Source organism: Agelaius phoeniceus, chromosome 4 (assembly GCF_051311805.1).
Source record: "Agelaius phoeniceus isolate bAgePho1 chromosome 4, bAgePho1.hap1, whole genome shotgun sequence".
Taxonomy (NCBI): domain Eukaryota; kingdom Metazoa; phylum Chordata; class Aves; order Passeriformes; family Icteridae; genus Agelaius; species Agelaius phoeniceus.
The window spans coordinates 14,164,689-14,176,161 of record NC_135268.1 but is presented as its reverse complement, the minus strand read 5'-3'; the positions used below and the strand labels follow the sequence as shown (position 1 = coordinate 14,176,161).

Below are 11,473 nucleotides of genomic sequence, written 5' to 3'. Positions count from 1 at the left end.
TCTCCTCCAGTCACTACACAAGTGCAGCTTCCCTGCAATTCCATGCTCAGTGTCTCCTCCCAGCTGCACAGGTGAACAAACAGGTACTGCCAACGTTTCCTTCCCTCAGGCAGCACAGACCCACCGGGAGAACCTGGAATCCAAGGATGGATCTAAACATGGGAGTCCCACTTGCTACTCTCTCCACCTTTTCTCAGCTTTGCCCTGGGCTTGGAAGCAAAAGAGACAAACATTTAAAAACAAAACTTGAGGTGTCCTGAGGCTGCCCAGGCCTGGGAGGAAGCCCTTCCCACCAGCCTCTTGGCCTCTCCCCACTCTGAGGAACTGTGGAAACCCACATCCAGACACGTGGCAGACAACCTGGGATGTTTTCTGCACAACAAACCCCACAGCCCCAAGCACCAGAAGCCTGAAGAGGTTCAGGAAAGGCTCTCCCAGGCGGCCCTGAATGTTCTTGGAAATGTCTGAGTGCCACACAGGAAAACATGGGTTTTCATTTTAAAGCCATTTTATTTTCCACTTCTCCGGAATTCCAAGCACAATTTCCACATGACTGGAGGAAAACAATACAGAGCAGACAAGCTTATCCATCAGCAGTGAAACATGCCCTTCACCCTGCGGGTACTCCTGTCCTTTGGAGCTCCCCTACAGTCCTGGCAGCTCATCTTTGCACTGACAGAGAAAACTGCATGGCTTGAAGAGTGCTGAGATAAAGGAGGATACATTAGGAGGGCCATTGATACAAAATAAATTAGAAGCATCTGTAAAAGTTTCTTTCCATATACAAAATAACTTTTCTTTCTTGGGGGTGATTTTCACTTTTTAAAATTGACACTCTGTACACAGATAAACCTTTCCCCAGAAATCATTTACAAATGCTGGTTTTAGAAGGAAAAAGGAGCCACTAAACCAACCCTGCAAACTCACAAGCCTCTCCTCAGCTGAGGGTGCCAGTCTCTGGGACCAGCCCTGCCTCAGGAGTGACACCCTGCTGCTGCTGATGAGTTCAGGGCCCCCCGAGGATGGAAGAACCGAATCACCACCTTGCCAGCTAAATCAGAGCATCGAGTGCCCCTTTCCTCCTGAACAGCTCCATGGAGGGTGACTCCAGCATCTTGCTGGGCAGCCCCTTCCACTGCCTGACCATCCTCTCCATGAAGAAATTCTTCCTAATGTCCAGCCTGTCCCTTCCCTGGTGCAGCTGGAGGCTGTGACCCCTGGTCCTGTCCCTTGTTACCTGGGAGTAGAGGCCACTGCACAGCCTGGCCACAGCCTCCTTGCAAGCAGGCAGCCCACAGATTATTTGGAAGACTGTTCTAGAACTTGAGGTGAACAAGTCATTCAGCCATCTAACTGAGAGTGGCATTTCCACAGCCCTGGCCTGCTGAGTGTCCATAGCAGAATTCAGAGGGACGCCCTCAGCAGGGGTGCTTGGAGCTCCTCTGCCTGTGGCTGCTGAGCTCCCAAGGGCTCAATTACAGAGCACTGTCAGGAGAAAGGAACTCGCACACAAGGTGGGTAACCTCCTACCAAGGAGATGCACGGTCCCCTGGGCTTACCTACAGCTTTCAGGATGTCAGATTTGTTTTGCTGCCTTAAACTACTCTAAAACCTAAGGCAAGAAACTTAGCTTTAAAATGAAGACTATTACATTTCTAACCTCCCCTCGCCGTTAGTCACCATTAGAACAGAGATAGGAAGTACCAGCCTGTGCTGCTTCCAACATCTTGTACAAAAATAGATCACTATGTCCTTTGGGCAGTCTCAAAAATCTGCAGATCCTTCTCTCCCCTCTCACTTCCAACAGGTACAGCCAGGTGCCATTCCCAAGCCTTGTGTCTTGGTCAGAATCACGGTCAAATGAAAATTGTGTTCACTTCCCTTGGAATCGCTGTTTGGAATCCATCCTGCTCCCACTCTCACTGACTGGATTTCTTTACATTTTCTTGTCCAAAGGAGATGCATGGCAGTGCAAACATGAAGCAGGTATGATGAGACTCCTGCCCACCCCTTCCCCAGACAGCAAGCCCTCACCCTGGCATTGCCCACAGCCTCCCAAGGCGTTATCTGCACGCACAGGACTCCACTGTCATGTTGGGGTACACCTTCAGAACCACGTTCTTGTTCTCATCAAAGAATAAGATACTGAGGGAAGACATTTTGTCAGGAACACAGCAAGGCTCGGGGATGCCGGGGACGACTCCAACAGCTCTCACAATGCTCTGGATGGTGGCGTGGTTGGATGGCTTCATGGCCTGCAAGAGAAAGACACAGTAGAACATGTCACTGCACCCACACTGCCATGGATTCACTACTCTACAATAACATTGCTTTGTTGAAGGGCCCCGTTGAGACCCTCAGCTGGAACATCTGCAGCCAGTGGCACTGCTGAGGAAGTGAGCCTCCAAGACAGCTCTGCTTCGCACTAAAGTGACATTTTCCTCAGGGGAGGAACTTCAAAGGGCAAAGTTCCCTAAATTCATAAAAAGGGACACCAGAGCTTGGGTTTGAAGAGAAAGAGCTCTGAAGAGAAAGCCAATCTGCCTGGTAAGGTAACTCTTGATCACAAAACCAGAAGCAATTTAAGGTGTTCATAAAAATAAAAAACCAATGCAGAGAAATGAAAAGCACAAAGTTTTTCTCTGAAGCCTGAAATGCTTCCTGATCCAAGTATCTGTACAAGAGATAAGTGAGCATGAAAAATACACAAGATACAGCTTTTAGCTGGGGACTTTTGCTTTGGCTTTTAGAGTTGTTCTTACACACACAGTCTGGGAATCAAAACAGCTTAGTGTGTATCCCATCACATGGCCCTGAGAAATACACAGAACCATGTCATTTTGGCCAAATGTTCAACTTGCAGTTTTGCTGGAATGAGAGATGATTTGGTTCTGGGAAAAAAGAGTCAGTCTTAAGGGTTAGATATGAACCTACAAAAAGAGCAGGAATAACTGTGAATTCCAGCTTGTCATCTCTTTTGCTCAGCACATTAGTACATGAAGTTTTAAATCCCCATCTAAGCTGATCAAAGACATTTCTGTTGCTTTGCTTTGAATCCAAGAGTACCTATACCCCTCAGCAGTAGCAGCCAGGGATTTAAAAACAAGTTTTGGATTATCATACAACTTAGATTTCTGTATCATTTCTGTCTTCAAAGGGAAGTGAAAGCTCTGGTAGCCCCCAGCCACGTTTCCTTACTCAGCTACTGGGCAGCATTCTCCCCAGAATAACTGGGGGCCCAACAGCTGTCCTGAGCCTGCCGATCACATGCCACAAGGTAGAACACCTACTGCCCTGCGGGGTGTTCTTGCAGCTGGGTTACAAGCAGGGCACAAAAGGCAGCTGTGAGCTCTCATTTCTGATAGGAAAACATCTCTGTGGCCACAAGCTCTATGCCAGGTCATGCTCCCAGCACAGGTGGGTTGGACAGCAGTCAAACCAGCTGGCTAGAACCAGGGCATGGCTAAAAACATGCACATCTGGAGGTGTGGGTGGCACATCTGTTCTCCATTACCCACCAGGTTGCTAACTCTAGGGGCTCACCCTCAGCAAGGGAATGTGATGTACCCAGAGGCACAGAGTAGTCTGTTATTGGCTGAGGGTCAGGGTATCCCTCTGCAAACACTCTCAGTAGCAGCAGATCCTGTGATGCCAAGCTTTGAAGCCCACCCTGCAGCTGGAGCTAGGCAAGTCTTCTCCTCCTCCAAGAAGAGGACCCCACCTTCTGCAGCTTGCTTTGCCTGGGCTCCATCCCCTTGGGTGCTGTTCTTCCACCCACCACTTTCAAGGGGAGACTCCCTTGCCTCCCTAAGCCCCTGAAATGCCACATATATTTTGGAACCAACTGCTCTGGCTTCTCTGTGGCAGGACCAAAGACTCTGGAATGAAAGGCTGCAGTGAGTCCAAGAGCCCTGCCTTTACTGATGTTTCCTGCAGCTGTTACTTGTGCATGCCCCTCATTTTAGGCCAGCCTCAAATCCCAGGTTTAAGCAGCCTCCAGGACCTACTAGGAATGTTTCTAAGAATGACACTGGACATTTGAAAAAGAGTTCATCAATCCAGGTCACAGGGCTAGGAGCACATCAGCCTCCCCTGCTACTCACATGCAACCAGCTCTTACAAACCATGGGATATTTTGAAAGTGAGTGGGCCTGGATCCATTGCTTTTGGATCCCCTTGGACATGGCAAACAAAATGCCCAGTTTATGGTAACAGACAGTGAAAAAGCAACATACCTTTGGAATTGGGAATTGGCATTCTCCTGAGCAGTAATAGGCGTCGAAGGACTTGGGGGAAATAATCCACTCGCTCCAGCCGATGTCTGCAAAATCCACCTTGAGGTAGCGCCGGGTGCAGCTCCTGGGCTCATTCCACTGCTTCCTCCTCGCCTTCTTCAGTGTCTGCTCATCAAACTGCAGAGTCTGGCTCTTCTGCAGATGGCTCTTCCTCTGCTTCTTCTTGCTCCTGGCCCTGTCTGTCAGCTGTGGCTGGAAGGTCTTGTAGGGCCTCGTGCCCTCCCACCTCTGCTCCTCCCCGTACTGGTACTGGGCTCCTGGGAGCTCGTTGTTCTGCAGTGGCAACAGGACATTTGCAGAGCGTCTCCTCCTCCTGTGGCCTTGTGGCTTGGGAAGGACCCTGGCCAGAGGATGACGGTGTCCTCGCAGAGTGGACACAACGCTCTCAGGCTCGGAGATGGCGGAATCGTTGGCGTAAATCAGGATGTAAGGCTCGTGGGAGGAAGACACCCTTTCCCAGGGATGATGGCCGGGCAGATCCATTTTAACGCTGATCAGCAGCTCATTGTTTTGCTTTGCCTCGTGCAGGAGCTGAGTGATATCCTTCCACTGCCAGGAGAGGACATCCTGGTAAGCAGAGGAGACATTGATGAGGAAACGTCCCAGGCTCCGAGCCGGGCTCCCAGCTGAAGGAAAGGTCCAAACTGAAAGGTGTATCTGAATTTCAGGTTTCCTGTGCTGGTGATGGGAACAGCCACTGGGCTGGGAACAGTTCCACTTCACATGCAGCAGATCACCAATATAATAATACACTGAGGCTGACAGGACATTTTCAGACTCTGTGAGTGATGTCAGGTTAAAAACGTACACCTCCTGGCCCTCGGGGCTCCCTAGAAAAACAAGTAATCACATAAGAATACGGGCATCTAAAAATGTCATCCAGAGGGGACACAGGGCTGCTCTGACAGCCTTTTGGCTAAGTCAGACACTAATCACACCTGAAGTTTCCCGCTAGAGCAATCAGTTACACTGGGTACATTTAGTCATTCCATCCTGGACACTTTATCAGTTTTCATGCCAGAGTTAGAAGGTATTTCATCATACAGATGAAGGCAGGCAGACAGTACTAGAGCAACCCCAACAGCCCAAAGAAAGCCAATCCAAAACTAGATTTGAGGGGTCGTGGGGTGGAACACGTGGGGGACTCTAACCCCCACAAAGTGCAACAGCAAGGCTCAAGAGGAAGGTGTAATTTTTCTTTTAAAAATCCCTGTGGGCTGCAGTTATGTCTGTCCTTCAGAGAAAAGAGAAATACAGATCAGAATGTTAGGCTGTAAAACCAGGCTGGCAGGGAAAACTCAAATACAGTGTAGCTAAGGTATGGTCTGCAGCCCTGCCCAAAGGGCTGGAAACATCTTGACACGTGATAGAAATGGGGGCATGCAGAATTAAATGCTTTTTGGACACCACGGCGTGTGAAAAGCCTCTCCAAAGGGTCAGTCCAAGCAATGAGAAGCACAGAGATGGCCATGGACTAGGGATGACCAGCCACACCGCTCCCACCCTCCACACAAGGTAGGAAGTCCCCTGCCCAGGCAAGTGAAAACATAATTTCCAGTACTCATCTTTCACAGACATTGACAATTTCATGTTCTGTGCCTCCAGCCTGCAGTATCCCAATGGCCAGTGCCACTCAGGTAAGTGTGGCAAATGCCTGGACTCTCCCTGTGCAGCCCCATCCCTACCCCAGCAATCCAAGCAGCTTCCTCCTCTTCTGGACATTTTTGTGTCATAGTATTCCAATCAGTACATTAAAAAAAGCAGGAAGAAAGAGAGAACCCTTCTCCCCAACTTAGCAGATGCACTGCTTCATGGAATTATGGAAAAAACTCCATGTTTTCTTCAGCAGAACAGGGCCAAAAGAGTGAAAAGGCCAAATAACCTAAGGAATAATCTTTGTTTACACGTTCAGCCTCATCTGACAGCAGAGCACATAGGTAACTTTCTAAGTGCTGAAAACTCACATACCACTATAACAGATGCCTAGGGAACTAGATTTACCTGGAGTTCTATCCCACTTTTTATTCCTCAAGCCAAAACCAGCCCTTGATTATGCTTGCACCAGGCATACATGAGGACCTGATCTCTGCTTGGTTTGTAACCACTGATGTAAGAAGGTTATTACATACTTTGGGATGTAATAAGGTTAATACACACTTTTGCAGGGCACTGAGTAGATCAGTCTCAGGAGCCAGAATTCATGGTGTCTCATGGGCATCTGTTTAAGAAGCTATTATTTGCATCACTGCTGTATGCTGAAGGACAAGTTTTGATCTTAATTTTTATTACCAATGCCACTTAAAAAATCCTGCCTTTTCTAAGCTGGCATATTGTATTAAAAGAAAAAGGAAGCTCCTTTTGTTCATCAAGAAATTCTGGACAGCATGGGGCAGACAGAGGGAGTCTATAGTTTTGGTTAAAAGCTAAATTCCAGCCTGCAGCTCTACGCCAAGACAAAGTACTTGCAGTAGATGGTGCTATTTTCCTACACAACCACCTCCAAGCTTCAGCAGCTCTGAGTTCTCCCATCTTTCATTTGCAAAATCACCTCAAAAACAGTTACTAGTGGCCAGCACAGACATCTGTGGATCCACCAGATTCCACCTCGAGAAACCCAACTGCATAACCTGGGGTTCCATCAAAATTTGGGAGCACCGGGTCCAGTACACCACTTGTGTGACACCAATACCTGACTCCCACGTGTGAGCATTGCACTGAAATAAGTGTTCCCCAGGTTAGAAATTACCCTTAAAAATAACAGGCATGTCAAGGAAGCTTTAAAATAACTACAAAAGCAACTTTTGCTCAGGAAAATTTCATTTCATTGAAACAAGACTTTGTTTTTGCTCTGCTGGAAACCATTCCAGACTGTTTACTCGAACCCAGCTCCTGGCACAGCAGCTGAAGTACCTGTACCTGCTGGATCTTAGGGGCACGGATCACACTTCCTCACCTCCCCACACCAACCCACAGCTGCAAGGAAGGCCTGTGACTGGCATTAGAAATGTGTTTTTAAGGAAGTGCAGTAGGTCTGTCAAGACCGAAGTTGTTAGCACAGGCAGATTCCTGTCACAAGGGGGATTTCAAGCATCAATAAGCTGGAATGAATCTGCTAACATGTGGTGTGTTTACCTTTATAGAGGATGCCCTGACATTTTTATGGACTGCCAAATCTATCCCACGGGTGAAAAAGGATGCAATAACAAGGCCTATTTAGTTATACAGTCACCATTAGCCATCATTTAAAGGAGATCTTAAAGAGGTACCCTTGTGCCAGGGCCTGGTTAAGAATGGATCGGCGTTTCCGGTGTAAAATCCTGTTCTCATCACTTCACAGCCCATGTACAAAAGTTCACTAGGAGCTGGAAACAGGAACAAGTTCCTCAACAAAAACAGATTTGGAAACCAGATTTTCTCTTTTCTCCCATCTTCCTCTTACTTGGCTGCTGCTTCCTAGTTACCAATTTGTGTTCTGTGCAAAAGGAAAAGATGGGATGCAGTTCTCCCTTTTGAAAGAGCATAGGACTGGGTGCCAAACTGGTTTTACTAATTCTTATAGCAAAGCAGGTAACATCACAGCAGCTAGCAACTTGATATAAAACAGCAGCAAGTTCACCACGGACTAAAGCTATCAGCTGCTCAAATAAACAACTTGTGTAGAAACAGCAAAGCTGCATAGCCGGGACCTAACTTACACGAGGGTTTCATGGTACGAAACCCACAAATCTGCACGTTGCACATCCTAAGTGTGCTGCACAGTGGCCACTTTATCTCTTTTCTCTATATTTTAAGCAGGAGGACCACAGCAGGTATGAAGACTAAACACAACATCTAGCTCAAAGCTGGCACAAGCCAAGCAGGCTAAGGGGGTACATCCACAGCAGACATAAATATGGGCAGAATCCTCACAGCCATGATTCATTGCACTTGGGCTGCTGGGGTGAAAAGCAACTTGTGCACAGCCTGTGCTCTGATGCCACAGCTCCTCAGGCTGAAGCAATATATTCTAGAAACAGGGACCGGCAGGGAACTGCCAACACAGGTCGCTCACATGCATGGCACCACTGTGAGACACACAGTGACAGAAGCCAGAAAATTCTGTCCTGAGAGACCAAACCTACAGATCCTGCCCATTTGCTTCAGAGGCTTGCAGATTTGGGCTCATCTGCCCAAATCTTAGCTTAATGTTTGTCAAGTTCCTGAAAAATACCAGGATGCTACTGCTTGCATTGTATTTACAGGAGGGCAGCAAAAAAAACAGCAAACCCCAAAACTGAAGAAATACGCAGAAGGAAAAAACACAAGTCTCCTGACTGGATATTTGTAAAGCTCTTGTTGCAAAGAGCCCCTGATACTCTGGTGCTCAAAGGGGCCAGCATTTGGCCTGGACTGGTTTCTGCAGGCTGATGGCAGCCGGTGAGCTCCGTTTCCCCGTTTGCGTGGGCACTTCGCACCACAACAAAGGAAAGAAAGGCCTTTGGAAAGGGAGGAGAACATAGCTCTAAAACCACAAGAATTGGCCTAGGGGCAGGTGTAATACCTGAAATTACTTGAACTTCAGTCGTTAAAAAAGAGTTTAAAGTAATTTCTGATTGTACAGCTTTACTATAACACCATTAGGAGGACCTTCCAAACAAAGTCAGGACTCATTTGCAAGCCGTGCTCCTTAAGTGACGCTAGTATTAAAAATGCTTTCAGAAGCAAACCTAATCTGCATTTGAGGCTTTTATCTTTCCGCTCTCTTTTATTTCTTCGTGCTGTATGTGACCTCCAACTCCTGAGCCTGGGCAGCCACCAGCACACTTCCAGAGGCAGTGCTGAGGGTAAGCACATTTCTGCTCAGGTCTCTTCCAGGAGAGACCAGTCGTGTACAGACACCCCTGCAGGACCACAGCTCCAGAGTTCCCTTGCCAGAACTGCCTCAGTGCTCCACTGTGGCTCATGTTCTTCCTATATGTCTTTTTAGAGTGACAACGGATGGAAAACCACTCACTCCTGTGGCACCCACAGGTAAAGAACTGGAAAAGGCCTGTCCAAAGCAATACAAGGACTACCAGAGCTGTCCCAGAAATGTCCTGCAACAGCGAGAAGAGCTGCTGCAGAAATCACAGGCTGAACATCCCTCGACTCAAATACAGAGAAACAAATTAGAGCAGTTAAGTCCATAAAAGAGAACAGTACTAAAGTGTAACTAAACACTCAGAGAAAGATATATGTACATCCTCACTGCACTCCTCATGGATTTCAGGCTTGGGGTTTCTTTTCAGTTTTGTCACAGCCACAGGTTCCTTTTCCTGGGCTATTTAAACTGTACAATTATGCGCCCAGGTAAGATTTAGCAAGATTAACAGGAAACAAATTTGCCTGAATGATCACATGAACATTCATCAAAATCAATGGCCAAAAGCCCCAGCCCAAACAAGCAACTGTCCAGCCTGGTTGTGAAGTCTGGTGCATGAGAGATTTCAGGGCAGGAGGCTTCAAAGCGGTGCCACATGGGGCTGAAGCTCTGGTCCCATCCCCTCAGAGAACTGAGCCACAGAAAGAGAAACTTGCTTTTACCAGGAATGAGGATGCTTGTTTTGATCAATCAGTCTTAGCTGGGTTTTGTTGGCTGTTGGTTACAGGGCCACAGCTGCCACATGCGACACCCCTGTTCTCTGACTAGAAACAGGGATGAGCTTCAAGAAATCCTACGAGCTTTTGGTCTCATCACACAACACTCCAGAGCCTCCAAAATGTGTCTGCTGGGTTACCTGGGAGATTGGGGAAGGGCCTTTCCCATGTGCTGCAGAAGAAGCAGAAGCCCCCGCAGAGGAAAAGCAAGGACAGAAAGGTTCCACAGCTACCCTTGAGAGCTCAGAAAATTTGTGCTTCAGAAAAGGAAGAGTTTCTCTCCTGAAAATGTCAGACTAAATTGCAAGGTTAAACTGCAAATGAAACCACTGAAAATTTGCTTCAAGACCTCTTGCTGTAGATGGAGGAGACATGGGACAATTCTGAGGGAACTTCTGCTCCCAGCAGACAAAAAGCTGAGTCCTGAAGGGGCTGGCAGAGGGACTGGGAAAATGTGAAGGAGCAATAGCAACATCACATATTAAATTAACTGATGCATCCCGTTAAGGACAAGGGGAAGCCTGTGGAAGACTGAAATTTGGAGCCAAGGAGCACAACAGTGAAAGCAGAGGATCTAGAGACAAAGTACCTTGAAAGGGGAATACTGCTGGATGTGCCATGTTCATGGCAGGCCTTGTCAGGCAGTTGGGCCCAAGGGAAGAAGACAGAAAAGGTCTTTCCATTGCACCCACCACCCTGAGGAACATCAAATATAAGGGCTTTCTGGAAACAGATTTTCTGCCATCAATAACCACACAAAATAAGCTGCTGCTGCTGCCAACAGCAAGAGAAAGACAACAGCTAACTGGTTAAATATTTTGCATAAATAGTTATTAAAGTGTCAACAATTTTTAAAACCAATTTATTGCTTTGGCACTCGATCTGTGGAAGTATTGGAGGAGGAAAAGGATTAGCAAGCAGTGTGTTTATAGGACTGCTGCCACTCAACATCAAGTGAGAGTACTAATATAATCAGAAAGACCACAGAGATGGGATTTCAACCAACAACATTCTAGGTTTAGAACAATAAATGGCTTTAATCAGATATCTGTAACAGAGCAAATATTGCTCTGCTAGGGTCATTAACAGCCTCTCCTTTTTTTGGGAGGGAGGGGGCTGTAGTGAATATTACATCCTCCCCTCTTTTGGTAGGCTTAAGTCAGTGAGAGTCAGGGACATGAGACTTCACGAAGCAAACAAGCCACGTTAGAAAGGCAAGAGAGCTCTTCAGAAAGAGCAGCAGCTGGGCAGAGTCCTGGCTCTCAATGCTCCAAACCCAGGGTAAGTACTCCTCTAAAGCCTCTCCTGTGGACAGAGAAACTTGCAGAGTTGAAACCTAAGACACCAAGCAACTCATTCCTCATTGTATTTGATCTCTGTTCAGAGCTGCCTTATAAAAGACATTGTTGCTTTTGAAGAAGCAAGGGAGCCTGCCACTCACAGCTCTCTTTCCTAGGACAGGAAGGACCTGAAGCAAGTCACTGAACCTCACAGACAGCTCTCACTTTTACTGATGCTTGTCTAAGAAAAAGCCACTGGGTCAGCACACTGGTGTAAAGAAA

General features: G+C 47.3%; 1 protein-coding gene across 1 annotated transcript in view; it reads right to left on the bottom strand.

The window, feature by feature from the left end:
• Positions 1–490: 490 nt before the first annotated feature.
• Positions 491–11,473, bottom strand: part of BMP3 (bone morphogenetic protein 3) — a 73,685-nt gene continuing 62,702 nt past the window's right edge. The window contains exons 4-5 of the mRNA XM_054633374.2: positions 4,236–5,125; positions 491–2,255 (exon numbers count right to left, since the gene is read on the bottom strand). Coding sequence (XP_054489349.2) covers positions 2,064–2,255; positions 4,236–5,125 — 1,082 coding nt within the window. The 3' untranslated portion in view covers positions 491–2,063. The remainder of the gene's footprint in view (positions 2,256–4,235; positions 5,126–11,473) is intronic.